Source organism: Xiphophorus couchianus, chromosome 17 (genome assembly GCF_001444195.1).
Source record: "Xiphophorus couchianus chromosome 17, X_couchianus-1.0, whole genome shotgun sequence".
NCBI classification, from domain to species: domain Eukaryota; kingdom Metazoa; phylum Chordata; class Actinopteri; order Cyprinodontiformes; family Poeciliidae; genus Xiphophorus; species Xiphophorus couchianus.
In genome coordinates this window covers 4,791,634-4,809,056 of record NC_040244.1, presented here as the reverse complement: position 1 = coordinate 4,809,056, position 17,423 = coordinate 4,791,634, and the positions used below count along the sequence as shown (strand labels likewise).

At 37.9% G+C, this 17,423-nt stretch overlaps 1 protein-coding gene across 7 annotated transcripts in view; it reads right to left on the bottom strand.

Annotated features, from left to right (window-relative positions):
- col7a1l (collagen type VII alpha 1-like) overlaps nt 1-17,423 on the bottom strand; it is an 80,305-nt gene that overhangs the window by 41,296 nt on the left and 21,586 nt on the right. For all 7 annotated transcript variants that reach the window (XM_028043690.1, XM_028043691.1, XM_028043695.1 and 4 more), the window contains 22 exons: nt 14,028-14,208; nt 13,710-13,869; nt 12,199-12,292; nt 11,193-11,366; nt 10,453-10,616; nt 9,662-9,791; nt 9,440-9,556; nt 8,288-8,443; nt 7,705-7,821; nt 7,447-7,593; nt 7,161-7,280; nt 6,667-6,825; nt 5,201-5,314; nt 4,945-5,094; nt 4,480-4,617; nt 4,048-4,194; nt 3,725-3,844; nt 3,230-3,376; nt 2,214-2,498; nt 1,989-2,128; nt 1,418-1,541; nt 938-1,081 (listed from right to left, as the gene is read on the bottom strand). In XM_028043690.1, coding sequence (XP_027899491.1) covers nt 938-1,081; nt 1,418-1,541; nt 1,989-2,128; nt 2,214-2,498; nt 3,230-3,376; nt 3,725-3,844; nt 4,048-4,194; nt 4,480-4,617; nt 4,945-5,094; nt 5,201-5,314; nt 6,667-6,825; nt 7,161-7,280; nt 7,447-7,593; nt 7,705-7,821; nt 8,288-8,443; nt 9,440-9,556; nt 9,662-9,791; nt 10,453-10,616; nt 11,193-11,366; nt 12,199-12,292; nt 13,710-13,869; nt 14,028-14,208 — 3,228 coding nt within the window. The remainder of the gene's footprint in view (nt 1-937; nt 1,082-1,417; nt 1,542-1,988; nt 2,129-2,213; nt 2,499-3,229; nt 3,377-3,724; nt 3,845-4,047; nt 4,195-4,479; nt 4,618-4,944; nt 5,095-5,200; nt 5,315-6,666; nt 6,826-7,160; nt 7,281-7,446; nt 7,594-7,704; nt 7,822-8,287; nt 8,444-9,439; nt 9,557-9,661; nt 9,792-10,452; nt 10,617-11,192; nt 11,367-12,198; nt 12,293-13,709; nt 13,870-14,027; nt 14,209-17,423) is intronic.

Below are 17,423 nucleotides of genomic sequence, written 5' to 3'. Positions count from 1 at the left end.
GTTTCACACAACTGCAAACTTGCAGTGAAAGTCCTAAACTTAAATCAGAGCTTTTATCTATCAACTATTAGTTGCGCATTCCACAAATCGCACCTTTATGGCTAAGTTGGAATAAGGAATCCACAGATAAAATAAACAATTAACGGTTATATTTACATTTTACCAGACATCATGTATTTTGTGCAGCAAATGTGTGGAAGAAGATTTGGTCTACATTGACATTAGGGGCTTTAACACAAATGAACACCTAATTTTGAAATCATTCCATTTCACAGATTCAGATTTATTCGTATTCCAAATGGGCAATTGATGTTGCAGCAAGTATAAAAACTAAAAGACAAAGTATCAAAGATTAAAAAATAAAAACAAAACATACCAAAAGGACATGAAATACAAATCAAGACATAATGGGAAGAGTACAGCCGTGTATTTCATGATTGACCGACAGTTGCTACAAACACTAAATCAGGTACAAGTCCCCCTACCTTGTACTGCATTAAAAAGAGATATTGCCGTAGGAACAAAAGAGAGCACAATTATATAGTACCTAGTTTTAGTCTATTGTAAATATATAAATCAACTACTATTTTGTTCCATTTTAATTAGTAGAAACTCCACAACAGAATGTCAGCAAGAGTAGAACATTTTGTTTTTTAGGTTTTTTTCCTGAGAGCTAAAACTACAAATTAAATTTAACCAGAGACAAATTTTTAAAAAGTTGGGCATTATAAAACTTGGAAAAGTACATTTTTTCCAAAAGGCTCACACAGGTTTTTTCAGCTCCAATCAAGTATTAGTTAGAATGGTTCTTAGGATACAAAAGGTTGTCAATATCTAAGCTCTCAGAACAGACAAAATGTGTGAAATAGGCAAGAACACATTTAAAAGACCCTGTATTATTAAGTTTTTCAGGGATTCAGAGGTTTCCGAAACTCACCTAAAGCCCGTGCAATCCTGGAAGGTGGTGTCACATCATCCTGGGCCCTGCCATCTGTGATCAGAACCAGGACATGGGCCACATCTTGTCTCATCCCCAAAGACTCTTTGAACAGTTCCTGCAGAACATAGCCGATGCCTTTTCCTGAAGACACAAATATCCTAATATAGTATTCAGATAACTTCTATTTCCAACATGTTGATCTTCTTTAGTTTCTATAAACAGTGTTTATTGTTAAGTCATTTTACTTTGCTTTTTAAAGTCAATTTTATTGGCTTGTGTCAGAAAAAACAGTTTTAAGAGCATCAACATCATAGCAGTAAAGGAGATTGTTTTTTTTCTTTTTCCCTCTACATCAGTATGGTACATCCTTAAGGTTGTGACATCAATAGACAAATCACTTTTAAAATATTTACCTGCCATTTGATGCTGTGGAAGACAGAGAAAAACACGGTTCACCTTTGAGTCGTTTCAGCTCACCTGTTTTGGTGTTGCCACCTCTGTAGCGCAGCCCTCTGATAGCCCTGAGCACAGAGTTTCTGTCTTTGAAGTCACTTAGATAGAACTCAATACGAGGCTCATCGCTGTAATGAACCACGGCAACCTACAAGATGACAAAGGAGAAAAGTGCTCATAATCAGCATATTGGCTTTTTGATCTAATGTAAGAGTGCTGAATGGATAATCATGACAGATGTTTAGTAGTTGCTCCATTTTTTTGTGCTTTCTTCCTTCTGCTAATATTCTCAGTCGTCTTAAGTACAAAGCCAAGTAGCTGAGCACCTTTACTTTAATAAATTTTCTGTCTGATTATGCCCAATTATTAAAAAACTTCACAACATGTTACAGTTATTTAATCCTACCCTGAACAAAAAGTATGTTTTGTGAACTACAGTTATCAGTAATATAAAACAGCATCTGCAGCATTAAAACCAGGTTTGAATTTGTTCAAAAATACTTGTAGCCAAAGTGATGCAAGTCTGGGGCTAATTTTCAGCAAATCATCAAGCCAACAAAAGAGAGAACAAGACCGATTTCACTAAGTGACAGACCTGTGTGCCGTGTGCGCCGATAACGGGGAAGTAAGTGGTCACTCGGAAAATGAAGTCTTTCATCTTGGCAAAGTTGTTAACGCCGATGCTTGACGACTCATCCACCAAGAAGACTATGTCTGCTTTGGTCTTTCCACATACTGATGAAACAGAGAAGACATGCCTAACACATGGATGTTTGATATTCTCATATTAAACAGACCGTGAGCAGCATTTCTGAAAAACCTGGCTGTGGTGGAGCTGTTGACTTTGTGGAGCCTGTGGATACTTTCAGTGAAGTGACTGCAGCCTCCTTGGCCTTAGTGACACTGAGCTGGACTGGAGGCTTTTTAGTAGTTATGGAGTTAGCTGGTGGTGCAGCTGTGGGGGGCTCAGTGTCCCTGGCAGCTGGTTGAGCAATGGTTGGGTTGACGACGAACACGGTGTTGGGGCCAGCTGTGACACGAGGGGGTTTCGGGGTCACAGTTGCACCAACAAATTGGACTGGTTTCACAGGATCATCCTGCCCTACTGAAATTCATAAAACCCATCATTTTTAGTTATAAGGTAAGCCAAACTAAAGAAGTACCTGCAAAACACTTTGGTAAAATTGAATAAAAAACAGTTTAAGATTTTTTTAATATTAAACTTACAAATTACATCATCTACTAGTACATATAGATATTGTTTATTCATAAAAAAAACAAGCCTTTTGATTGCATTTAAATACTATACTCATTTTTACTTAGGTCACCCTCGCAGCTATTGGCTGTAATGACTTCAGTGAGACGCTTCTTGTAGCCGTATACCTCTCTGACATCAGTCTCAGGAACATTTGTCCCATTTCTCACTCGGTCACTTGATCATCACTATTCTTAATTTATTTCCTTTACAGTTTTTACATCTGTACTTTATATCTGTATGCTGTGAGGGCTTGAACCCGAAGAACCTTGTTATTTCTAACAAAATAATGTTATAATATTAAACATTATGGTCTCTATTTTTTTAAGATATAAAATTCTGCAGTGTTAAGTCAAAATTATGTTTTGTATGTTCTATGTAAATGTAATGAAACCACAATTTTATTCCTTAATCTAACAATAATGTTTTTGTGTGTTTCTAAATAAACTGTGCATAATGATAGGAGTGAAGACAACAGAACAAAACCAAAGTTTATATTTCAATTGCACATACAATTCGTACTGAAATCTAAAATAGAACTTCACAGATTTCTTGTTCAAATTATTTGTGTAAATTCTTACATATCCTCTGATATATGGTGCTTATAGGCCCCTCCACTTCGCCGTACAATGGTCTGATGGAGAAAATGTATGTTCTACCATACTGCAGGTCACTGATCTTATAGGATGAAAAGGCAGGACCCAGGGTTTCTGTTTTTGTGTCCAACACTAAAAACAGGAAGAACAAATTAGTGACATTTATTCATCAAGAAATTAATAGTGTGTCATTATATTGCGTTTTGCCAATCAAATAATTTCAAAGTCTAATTGAGATCATTTTTATAAGGAATTATATTCATTTATCAAGAAAATTTAACCACAAGTATGTTATCCTTATGTTAAAATGCAGCACACCCACTTTTATAGAAATTGTTGAGACATATAATGACTTTAAAACCACAATTGGTTCAGTTCTCAAATCTCTACTTTGCAGAGGTAATTTAACTTCTTGGGTTTTACTGAAATGTGCAGAACTTAAGTGATCCAAAAACAAAGATTTGTCATCAACACACTGACCTGAAATATGCCTCCAAGAGAGAAGATACCCAGAAACTCCTGCTACACGAGTCCAGTTCAGAACTGCGCTGCTCTCAGTTGTGTTCAGGGCAGCAAACCCTTCCACTTTTGGAAGATCCACTAGATCACAAAATTACAAAAACAGATGCACAAGCTAAATAATAAAATAATTAAAGTCTGACTGTTAAAGAGATGCCTCTTCAAAGTTTTTCCCTTCTGATACAATTTCCTCCCAATTTAAAATCTACACACTGCATTGTAAAGATGTGTGGACACATTAGGCAACACGTTTCTGCTCAGTGTAATGGGAATTGAGAACCCACATGTCCGTGCAGTGACCAGGACAGGACTTCCCTCTCTTCCACCAATCATAGGGGAAACCTGGATCTTATAAGCCGAGCTCTCCTGAAGGTTGTCCATGGTGAAAGATGTGGAAGCAGCAGGTACCACTTGGGATTTCTCCTTACCCCCTAGAGCAAAAAATAATTAGAATCAAGCATGCACAATCTGGAAGTGTGGAGCAACACTGCTGTGAACACTTACATGGTTGAAACTATAACATGATGAGGCACAGGAGACTAGAATGTTAACATTTAATGTTTTTTTTCCTTTTTATAACCAAAACGAATGCACAAAATGAGTCAATTACAAAATGAATACTAATTTTATGCTATGATAACCTTTGCAAGTTAGGTGATTATGCATAGTCTATTAATTAATAGACAAATTGACTTTTCTTTTAAGCAAGTTCTCACCAAGAAAGGGAATCCAGTAGATTTTGTATCCTGAAACTCCTGGTGTTTTCTTCCAAGACAAGGTGAAGGAATTTACCCCAATGTCCACAACTTTTAGCTCCCTCACTGGCTGGATTGGCTCCGACTCTGAGACTTCAGCTGAAAACAGATGTGTTTACATCCAAGTTTGAACTCATTTTATCAAATTGCACTTAACCTGCCATCTTACTGATTTGTTGTAGTCACAGGAGGGAAGTACTTTTCACATGGGCTCAGATTGGTTTAAATAGCTTTTTGTCTTTATTAAAATAATGATTTGAAGCTACTTTCTTGTTCATTGATATAAAAGTTAGTGTGAACAGGAAAATATTTATAAAAATATAAGGATTTAGAGCGGAAATTACTGAACTTATGTGAATGCACAACTTCACAGGTCAGAAGAAAGTTCATTGCAGAATGAACAGAAAATCTGCTTTTCTTTCATACATGTTAGTTGAGACAAGGAGATATCTGGTCCCTCCAAGTTGCCGTACACTGCAAGGATAGTTATTGTGTAAGTGGACTGTGGGATAAGATTCTTGATCTGGTGGGACAGGACACTTCGGTCTAGATACTGGGACTGTGGTTTGCCGTTATCTGTAAACATCGACACAGAGATAATTAAATGAGGGAAATAAAAACAGTTCCAAAAAAATTAGGCAGAGTAGCACACAAAATACAAATTTAAGGTTAAATGGTTCACCTGTGTACCAAGAAAGCTTGTACTCTGTGGCTCCAACAATAGGACTCCACTCCACAGCTATGGAGGTACTAGTGTAAGATGTCACCTTAAAGTTGGACACATAACCTAAAGGAGCTGAGAAAGTAAAAGAGTAACCATTTACAAATTAAGAACAAAACACATTTTTTAAATTATTTATGAATTTATCATATTTTATTTATTTCACCAAGATAAGTAGAGCAGTTTCGACAAGTATAGCAATTCATGGCAGTTAATGAAAACAAAATGTCATTTTTAAACTTTAAACTTTTATGATAGGTTGTTGGACGCAAAGCAGTAATTAGGAACCCTCCAATCACAGAGAAGGGTTGTGGACGGAACCCCCCAAAAACAAACAAAAGAACCAGGAACCATGGGAATGCAATAGTGAAGGAAACTGTATAAAGAATGTAATCAATGCCATGAGAAGCAGGTGAGTCCAATTAACTGAACGAACTGCATCCAAGAAAAACATCCAAGACCTGTGACTAGTACAGATCGACTCAACTCAGGGAGCACCGGCAGAAAACAACAAAATCTCAATAAACAAACTAAACAATACCACCCACTTGAGAATCTAATGTAACATGCAAAGGAAATAAGAGCTAGGAATCTGAACACGAATTTTGAATGAAGCATCATCAATATACAAAAAATACCAAACCAAAATAATCCAAACACATCCATGGATTATGAAAATAATCATACGGACTATCTTCTGTTTCATCTGCTTTCTTTTTAAAGAAAGATCAAGTTTGTTCTATTCATCAATTAACTGAACAAAAAGCAGATTTGCTTTAGGATTGCCATGTGTGGGTACTATTACCAAAATATGCATAGAGATATTTGTAAGGAAATAATTAGTATAATATAATGTAGAGTTCATATGTAATGTTGCCATGTTTATTCATAAGCCCTCCTTGTTACACACTGAGAAAAAAAACAATTAAAAATCAGCCAGAATTTGAATGAGCTCAACAAGGTCTTGAGGGGGGTTCTCTGTGGTGCTTTAAGATCACAGTGCGTCCCCAATAAAGACGTGATGGAGCATGAATATCCTGACTGCTCTGAGCATGAAAAACATCCAAGATCAGAGGGGTTTGTTATTGTGGTGCCAACAAATCTGGTTCCACACAGTGCTGCATGGAGGAGCCTTTTAGCAGCAGTAGTAGCTCATCCATTTGGCATGGATTGGTCATCCAAGAATCTGAACAGGTCTTATGCCAAAAGCTACAATCAATCAATCAATCAATCATGGCCATGCCAGTCAAGCAGTGTTCCAAAACTAATTTATTACAAACACTTTCACCGCCACATTTTGCATACTGTGAGAAAACTCTCTGACAGCATCCATAGCCGTAACTTGTGATGTGTGGTGTGCCAACCCTGCTTGTCTTTAGATCAGTTTTGCAACATGGGGACCAGAGAAATGCAGCAGAAGTACTCACAAGTTCTAAACGTCGCAGAGATGCCAGGCCCGACGGCGGACCCAAAAAGCACGTATAGAGTCAGGACGTATCCTGTGTCGTGAGCCACGTTCTTCAGCTTGTATTCTGTGGTGCTGCTGTTTAAAGCCAATTGCCTTGGACGATCTCGACCAGCAAATTCTAAAAATGAAATAAATATTTTAGTTTTTCCTTCATGTGCAATATCCCCAAGTGACTTATTTCCCTCCCACTTGGTATTATACAAGACTCCTCTGCAATAATTTCCTTTTTTCCCCTAAAAAATAAAAAATTTCCCAACAATCTTCTGGATGGCAGTACTGGCCTAAGTGTTCATTTAGGTGTATGTATTGTTTTTTTAACGTTGCCATTACAATATAGAAACAATGTAAGGAAGTAATTAACCTTGTGGTTTTTCTAGTAAAGAATACTCAGGGGTTGTATGATAAAGCTTGGGAACACACTATTAAATTTAAAGCACAAAACATAGGTAGTACCTGGGGTGGGTCCCCATGCCAGCCTGTATCCTGTGGCCCCTGGGACGCTGTTCCAAGACACTACAGCTGAACTAGTGCTGACAGCAGAAGCCTTCAGAGTTTGAACAGCACTGCTTTCCACTGAAAGAAGAAAACAAAAAAAAAAATACAAGAACGACCAGATATAGAATATACTTGTCAGGGACATACAGCTGAGATATTTACATACACTGTACAAAAATGCCAACTAGTGATTGCAGAGTTGTGTAAACCTAAACTCAGTAACATCTAACAAAGATGGTTTTACATGTTTTGACATTGTTGGTGGTGATGGGTCCCTCAGTGTCTCCAAAGATGGGGTTGATTGTGACGATGTACTCAGAGCCTGAGTGCAGGCCTTGGATCATGTAGAAGTTGAAGTTCTCCCCAAGGTTGATGTTCTCTATGTGACCATCTGCAGGACAATAGGAGAAGAAGCGCATTCCAGAATGAAGAACACATTATTAGGAGCAACACAACACACAGTATACCAGTGTTCTCTAAAAATACAGAGAGGGTACAGCACCTGGGGATGCCCATGTCAGACGGTATCCTGTTGCCCCCTTGACTGACTCCCACCTTGCTTGGACGGTATCTGTAGTGGCATTCTGGACCAGGAACTGCTTGACTGCTACTAATTTTACTGTTAACGACATTTCAAAGATATACAAAAACCATTTTCAAAGGTTAATGCAATATTTTATTTATAAGTTTTAATTATCCTAAAATATTATTTTAAAAAAAAAAAACTTGTAGGAACATTTAATAAAATTGCTAATCAAATAAAATTCATGCAAAAAAAAAAAATTCAAAATCTTTTAATCCACTTTTATATGCAGACGCTGAGACCTCATGCAGCCTACAGTCCTACTGGCAGATTGTTTTTAGAACAATACCTCCCTATTGTGGAAATGTTGAGGTACTACATAGTGGTGTTTACTTTATTCTAATAAATGTATTAATTAACTTTCTTATAGATATTCTCTTTTTTAAAGCTGACTATTATGAAGGGCAATCAAGTAATAAACATGCTTTCCCCAAAACATGATAATACTGAAGTGTTTTTTTCCTGTTTGAATAAACATTTTATTTCAATGTGAGACACCTACATGTTTTTCCCACTAATGACACTGGTTCACTGGGCCCCTCGGGATAAACCGCATAGATATTGACGGTATACTTTTTATCTTCTTCCAGGCCGTCAATCACATGAGAAGAGATGTCTCCAGGAAGCAGCTGCTCATATGCTAATCCTGGTCTGTTGGCTGAAGAGCATCAGAAAAATTAAACAAAATTATCTCAATGATACCATTTCTACAGTGTCTTCCAAAAACGTATTTATTCCCATTGAATATTTTCAGCTTTTGTCAAGTTGCAAACAAAAACATAAATCTATTTTGTTACTATTTCACTCATGTGCCGAGAAATAAAATCTATTCCAATTGAACCTTTAGAAGTTGCATAATTCGCCAATGAACTTCACCTGAGATTAATTTAATCTCAATATAAATCGGTTTACAGATCCTGCACTCCACACTCTCTGGCTTTGATGGAACAGCAGCAAAATAAAGCAACTGCTGAAAGAAAACTCCCTGTTTGCCACATGTCATGCAAGAGGTTAGAGCAAACACAAGGAAGAAGGTGCTTTGATAACAGAAGACCAAAATGTAACTTTTTAGCCCACATGCTACATTATGGCAGGCAAAAAGTAACACTTCACATCATCTTTAACACCCAGCTCTAATAATGAGATATTGTGGTGGCAGAATCATGCTGTAGGGATGCTTTTGTACAACAGAGATAAAGAAGCAAATCAGAATTAATGGGACAATATATGCAGGGAAAATCCCAAATAAAACTAGTATAAGCTAAATTTAAGACTGGAGCAAAAGTTCACCAGAATAACAATAGAATAAATACAATAAAAGTATTTCCATGTGTTAAAATGGTCCAGTCAAAGTCCAAAAGTAAATTCAACAGATTTTAGGAAAGACTTCAGTACTGATTATGGGGAACCACGTGGCTCAGTAGTAGTAGTAGAGCAGACGAATCACATGCAGAGACATGTCCCCTGTCCCAATACTGCATGTCTTCCCTGTCTCTCTCTGTCCTCTTTTCTGTCCAGCAATTAATGAATAAAGGCCACTGGAGTCACAAAAACTGTCTAAATTATCTTGTTTAAGGGATGTTTGCAAGGCACGGTTGTAAAAGCACTGTCGCTATGCAATCTGTAAAGCCAGTCATACTGACAGTCAACTTACACCTGGGTATAAAGATCTTAAATCCATTGAGCTTTCCCAGAGGAGAAGTCCAGCCAAGACGTAGAGAGAATAAGCCCTCCTCGATAACGCGGAAGTTTGATACTTTGGGCAATGAAGCTAAAGACAGAAGTGCATTGCTTAGAGAACAGCAGTACAGCAAAGTAATAATAAAAACAACGAAGGCTTTGAATGGATAAATATATGCTGAAATACAACCCCCACTTGTTTTTACTGTGATTGTTTCAGAGTTGCTGATGAGGTTTGGGTAGACGGCGTAGAGGGTGAGGGAATACTCCGTCTTCGGACTGAGCTCTGTCACCACAGCAGAGCTGACGTCTGCCTTCCGATCCAGCTGTTGCGTAACAGGGATGATCAGTGAAAAATGAATCAAAGAATTATGTTTCAGAAAGAGCAAAGCAACATGAGATGATGAGGAAAGACATCTAAAGAAAAAGATGCACCAATTATCCAGAGGCAGTTCAATTAGAGAAATGTCTATAAACATAATTTATTATGAATGTATTTTTTTCATTAAACTTCAGGCGATTTCAGGATTTGATGGCATCTTAATAATTCTATTGATCACATATTGTTAATTTGACAAGATTAGCTACTCTATTTCTGGGATTCACGTTCATTAAATATTCATACATGCATGTTTGTTATCATTACTGTAATTTTTACTCATAAATACTAATAAAGATTACAACACTTTTTTTAATTTGAGGTTCCAGAACTTCACTACATTTTCAGTCCTCTTTCACATTTTAAAACATAAAAATTCGATAATATAGATTACCCTTATTATAATAAGTATGGAAACATAATTAACAGAAAGTAAGTGAGGAGGGAAAGAAGTAATGAAGAAGGACTGAAAGAAGAAAGTAAGGGAAAAGATAGATGTAATGAAGGAAGAAAGCATGAAAGGAAGGGATAGGACAATGAAGGGAAGTAAAGGAAAGAATGAAAGGCAGAAATGGGAGGTGTAGACCAGCATCCTGACCATCTCTCACCTGCCTCTGCTGGTTGAGCAGGAGTTGTCCCCTGGAGCTGAGAGGTGTGACCAGGAGACGGTATCCAGTGACATCCCCGGTAGCCTTGCTCCACGTCAGCCTGACGGAGCTGTGGGCCAACTCACTCACCTGCAAGTCTCTGGGACCAACCACATGCTGCTCGCCTGCGGTTTTGTAGAAATACAGACACTCAGATGAAGTAAAGAGGAAAAGTATGCTTGGCACACAAACAGATTAAAGTTTACCAGCCTTAAAAAGTTGAAGGTTCCAAAAAATTTTAAATAAAAAGTAGAGTAGAGGTTTCATCCTAACACATGACCACAGCAAGAAAGTCATGGTTTAGATCAAAGCAAATTCATGTGTTAAAATGGTCCACTCAAATCTGTGCCAGTCTGTGGCAAAATGCTGTAATTAGTGTTCACAGATGGCCTCCATCAAATATGACGGAGCTAGAACTATTTGTTAAACTAGAGCCTCTAAATGCACACAGCTGTTGCAGATATGCCTCAAAAGACTTCAGAGTATTGACTTAGGTTGTGGTTCTCAAAGATGTTTCACAAATATGAATTTTTCCTTCTTTCCAATAATTTTCTCCTTGGTTAATCAAATGGAATCTGTGGAAGTTTCTGTTTGAAAGATGAAAACATTTGAAACAAGGTCCAGCGGTTACCACTTCCTTTGCAGCTCACTATAATCATATGAAAGTAAAAGCACTGATAGTATTTGTGGAACAAGCTTACGTGGCTGGATGGTTTTAACAGGTCGTGGAGGTTCAGAAGCACTGAAACATAACCTCCGGGACAGTTTGGGAAGAAGAGTTTCCAGGAGAGAGAAGTCTGCACACTCCAAAAGATGTTCCCCGAAGGGCTCAGACACGATCCTTCTCAACTCGGACACATCGGCTCCTCTTACGCCTTAATATTAAAGAGAAAAATGAGAAAAGGGGGTTGGGGGGAAATAGAGAATTGTGAGCAGATATTGATTTCAGTAATTTGACGCTGGAAAGAGAAACAACATACTACTAGGGGAATTGTATGTTGAGTAATCCATATTAGATCATAAAATAATCCACAAATTCACACACAGAACTAATCCTATACTCTATAGGCATAATTTCCAGGCATAAGTGTTGTGGGTTTAAGTTTGTGAAAGTACCTCCTGAAAAACTTTAAAATATATGCATTATTAATGTGAATGAAATAGTTTTTTTATGCTAGTCTTCTAATTAAGTGCTTGTGGACATCACAGCTGCAGAGCTTTCATGCAGTGCTGATGAACAGAAGCAGAGAACTCTTGTGTCAGAGGTGCAGATGAAGCACACTGAATCTCCTAATGAGAAATAGCTGCTATCAGCGCACCATCCGCTAATGAGCAGTAATTACTGCACCGCTGTCGCCTCAGAATTAAGTTTGTTTGGTTATGGCAGTGTGCAGGACAAAAAAAAGGTAAGGATTAAGGCAAGAAACATAGGGCCAAGTTGAGTATCAGGAAATGAACTTTAACAAATGCATCATAAGTGAGATTATGTTTATGTGGTACAAGTAAATACACACATACCCCCTCTAAATAAGAAACGCAACACATTCATACAAATACCCACACTGAAATCACAAATTCAAATGCATAGGACATGAATGTCTAACAACAAGACATACCTGATAGACCAGCAGAGAACAGATAAAATCTAAAGTTGGTTTCAGCAGTGGGGATGTTGAAGGAATTTTCAATATCTACTTTCACACTCACCTACTGCAAAGAGTGTAATCCCACTGTCTGCAACCGCCTGGGCTCCAAGGTCGACCTGGTCATCCGAGCGTCCGGTTGTGATCAAAACAGCAATCTGTGTTACAGAGAGACAGGAAATTACATACGCCACAATATATTAACAGGTTTATGAATATTTATTCACGCCTTAAATTTATGCCATTTTCATGCTAATTCAGATGTTAATAATGTCATTTTAGAATACCATTTAGAGACAGCTAATGGGAAATATAAAGCCAATAATAAGCATAAAAATTTCAGTGTGATCCAGATTTATTAGCTGTGTATCTGCCCTGAACTTGTATACTCAATTTATTTTTGTTTTGCCTATTTGCTGGGATGACTAATTCGCTAAATCTGCCCTCCGAACAAATTTTCTAAATAAGAAGCCTCCATTGAAAATCGATTATTCTCCTCAAATCCTCCATAGGCGTTGACATGGTTTACTTCTCAGTTACAGACAAATTACCTAAATGGATGAAGAGGAATTTGCAACATTTTCCAACTTTATTCCTGAGTGAGTGAGGAAGATGAGCCTGACAGGTCGGTGTGAGAATGTAGCTGCTGTTTAGCAAATGATCGGACTGAAGAATTTAATAATTCATCCTCCTCCTCTGTTCTTTTCTTACACACACACTTAAAAAATGTGTGTGTAAGAGGGTAACCTGTTATGCTTTACAAAGATAGCAAAAGTTATCAAGTCTTTTTGGTGACTTTGAGGAAAAAAATGGATGTGGGTTGAAAATACTTGCAGTTTTCTCAGTACCAGAAAATCTGTTGCAACATTACAAAGTAAAACCTTTTTTGGAGTGATGCATTCCAGAACTGCAGACATGAATAAATATTAAGTGGAATGATATGAACAAGACTACACTTGAAATATCTTGGCTTCAAGAAAAGCTACCATGCAAATAACGCTTTAGAGTGTCTGCTTAATGAAACTAAATCTGTGCTGATGTATTATCTTATTAGAGGGACGCTCAGTTAGTTTAATCTTTGTCAATGACCAACGGATTTGCAGATTGTTTCACATTCACAACCATTTGGAAAGTCGTCCATTATTGACAGCCTGATTGAGCATGCAGAATCTGTGCTGGAAAATCTATAAATTTCCTTTTTTTTTCTTTTTTCCCTTTCCAAACAGAAGACAATGCGAACAGATGAAAATCTGCTGTCAGCCGCAGACACGCGATCAATTTTTATTTCAAGCATACAGCGGGACGCTTTAATCAAATTCATGGCAGTGTGAAATGGTAGACCACTTTGTTTGTTTATGCCACGATGTCCTGTGGAGTACAAATACAGAGTCCTGGCAAGTCATTTCCTGTCATGTGGGGCACAGCGCATGCATGTGTTTGTAGCATGGATTGGTATCTTGAATGGTATCTTCCAACTCGTGGTCAAACATGTGCATGTTAGAGGCATAAAACAATTAAATAAAACCAGACAAGTGCAGTTAGCCATGATTAATCTCAACATACAAAATGCAGTACCTTTGGGGTAAAATCTCGGCTGATGGCAGGGCTGAACACAGAATCTACAAGGAACCGGAGAGCGCTGCCTGTCCTCCTCGATCCTCCACCGTAGGGGAGGTTTCCAACAGTTCTGAGCACCTCCTCAAGTGAACTGTAGTCTGTCAGAGCAACAAGCATCCTGTAGAGCAAAGGCATGAAGCAAAACTGGGTCATGTAGAAATGATGGAACAGGAGAGAGCAACGGGTTTCTGTGTGTGTAAAACTTGTTTAGATGACTTCTCTACTGAGAGGAAAAACAAGTCTTTGACATGGTGTCAGGAGTTCATGCTCGACTACCTCGGAACATCCCCAAAGAGAGTGACTCCGAAGCGAACCCCCTCAGCTCCCACTGCGTTGTCCTGAAAGGAGGACATGATGGCTGAGATGAAGTCTTTGACTCTGAAGAAGCTGGTCTGACCCACACTCCATGACTCATCCACCAGGAACACGATGTCTGCCTGCACCACCGTCCTGCAGGCTAAAAAAAACAAAATAGGTTAATTTAACATAGATATAGTGCCTTGAAAAAGCTTTCTCATCCCTTGAGCTTATAAGCATTGCTTGTGTTATGATGGAAACCCAAATATTTTATTGTGCTTTAATGAAGTAGACCAACACAAAAGTAGAACATAACTGCAAAGTAGAGGGTAAAATTATAAAAGCTTGACCAGCGAAGTTGTGAAAAAGTGCAAACCAGTAATATGGTCTAAGACAATATCAAAAGCTTTGAACATCTCAATCAATCCTGCTTTTCCGAAAGCTAGTCACCATTTAACAAACCATGTTTATGTGCTACAAAGATGTATTGTCTTAATGTGCAAAATTGGTAGAGGCACACCAAAAAAAATTGATGTTTTCCTTCCCCATCACAATTATGCACCATTTATTGTTAGTCTATGACATAAAAATCCCAGTAAAACAGGCTGAAGTTGTGACAAATTATGGAAAAGGTTAATGGGTGTAATTACTTTTGCAAGACAATGTCTATGAAAAATAGGCAAATTTGTCTTTTAAAAATTAATTCCACTTTGTCTAAAAATAAATAAAGGCCTGCTTTATCATTCTGTAATACATTACAGAATTTAATGTAAAAAACCAAACAAAAAAACCAAACAATTACAGTTCTTGGCCAAGAAAACGCTGAAAGATTTACAGCCAGGATTTCTTTAATTCATAGAATATCAGCTGTGACATTTAAAGAGGCATATCCCCTTGAATGGGTGTAAAACGTTTGGGGAAAAAAAACACCCTTCATTGACAAGTCTTTTTTTTTTGTTTGTATATTATGCTCACAACCAAAGCATTCACCATCCAGATGAAACATTAGCTTGAAAAAAGAAGCAAATCTGTTTCAATGGCTTGAGACATGGATTCCTAAGCTGCCCACCAGAGAACAGTCTTGTTCCACCGTGTTAGGATCATTCCTTCTCGTTTGCTTCCGTTGTGCAGCCACACCGCCACACAAATCCCCATGAATTTTAATGAGACACAAGTGAGCCAAAGAGACTATCAATATTCTGAGCACTCCAGCAATAAAAGTTTAGTACAGAAATGAGGGACGCTTAGAATAATAAGGTAAACACACCCAAAATCAGGGTCAGTTGCCTTGCTTAACAAATGCATTTAACATGCAGAGTTTGGAGACATTTAGATGCTTTTCAATGTGAGGAGAGCAGTCTGGATACCAGTACACACATACACAATCTGCTGTGTCTGCAAACACCCTCCGAGTCAATATTCTGGCATTACATATGCAATAAACCAAAGTGACGACAGCATTGATTAGGCTGGCGAATAAAAGATGGGCTTCGCTGATTGTTCTGTAAGTGATAAGTGATTCTCTCCTGTCCTCCATTTGATTACCGAGCTTGCTCCCTTCTATTATCTCGCCTTCTTGCTTTGGCTGATGTCCCAGGATCCACAGGGGCTGACATATGTCCCCGCACCATGCCGATCCAACATTATATTCTCCCTTACACACCCATACATCTCATCAAGGCAGCAAATATCACAAGGAATCCAATTTTTGTGGCTTCTCTCGTGCCGAGCCAACATCTTTGCACACATTCTGGCTTTGGTTTATATTCAGCAACAGTACATTTATCACTAATGGGTTAAAAACCATTGATTAAATTTCAAAAACTACAACAATGCGCATCCATTTTATGCTTTGAGTTGAGTCTCATACAGTCAAGTCAGCCACGTTTTGCATACATAAGCAGCCAATCTATTCAGTTGGATACACTTTACACCCTGATTTTTTGCAGAAGCACATAAAACGTGGCGGATGCCCCGAGCAAGGAAGCAGCTGGGGGCTTGTGTTTGTCAGAAAAACCCAGACTGGGGTGGAAAACAAGATCAATTATCCAGAAGTTTGTCTGTCTGGGCTGGCAGGCAAGATCGACATGCCAAGGATGAGGACACAACACAAGCTGAGAAATTACAAGTGTTTTTCATTGAAGGTTATCTGTGCGGATATTTCAAAGGTTGTAACCCCATTGTTTTGTACCATCATTGATTTCAGCATTAGAGGTAGCTCAGTGCCTTCAGCATATATACAGCAGGACACTATCGCTTCAGGAAAAAAACAAAAACCTTTAATGATGCACTACTGCATTCAGCACCAACAAATGCAAAAGAAGTAATTTGAATTTTTAAAGTGAAAACATCTTAAAAACTTGAAAGCCAACAAGGTCAGCATAAATACACAAGCTTTAATGCAAACAGAAACAGGAATTGACAAAAGAAGTCAAAATTTTGTCCACAGAATGAAAGCACTAAACAATAAAAAGCACAAATGTTAGTTGGATAAACAGAAAATAACTTTCTAATGCTAATTTCAGTGTCATGCCACTATGTTCAAATGCTCCTTGCATACTTTTGATACAATCCGTTTATTGTTTTTATGCGACACTGTTATTTACCGTTCTCTTTCTGTCCTTTCCCTGTTACTTCCAGGCTTCATACAAAAGTAAACTTTTTAATAAAAGACATCCCTGCATGTGTCATTTATAAAAGCTTTAGCAGTGGCATGAAAAAGTGCTTTCCACCATACAGGTTTCTACTGTTTTTTGATTTTTTGTCACACTTAGCTGTGAAAATATCTGACATAGAAAACCAAAGGAACTACAAAATGCGGCTTTCAGATGATACTTTCTTTAATTAAAGTGAGAAAAGCCACCCAGACCAACCTGACCCTATCTGAGAATGTAAAAAATGTCCAGGAGCTACCAAAGTTTTCTCCAGCTGTATAGAGCAAAATAGTACCCATTTCTGTGTATTGCAGAACTGCTGTTGGAAAAAAAAAAAAAGATTTATACATATCCCTGAGAAGAATGACAATTTGGCTTTTGGGAACTATTACATGTGAAGGAGCATCTTCATTTACGTCTGAGTTATTAATACCTTCCCATAGTTCTTTATGCATCACTTTTAGGGATGTACAAATATTCCCGTCGATATTGAAATTTGGCATAAACATAGCTGCAATTGCCAATAACCGATATTGTTTATATTTTATACGTTTCACTACCCTTTGACACCTTGATAAAAAACAAGCACTCCGCTGAATTTTCCACTGCTTTTCTGCTTCAGTTACACTACCAACCATCTTGCACTGCATCACAATCACATGACCAAACAAATACCACATGACAAACCTTCTGCCCTACCTCTCCAGAAACAAATAGCAAC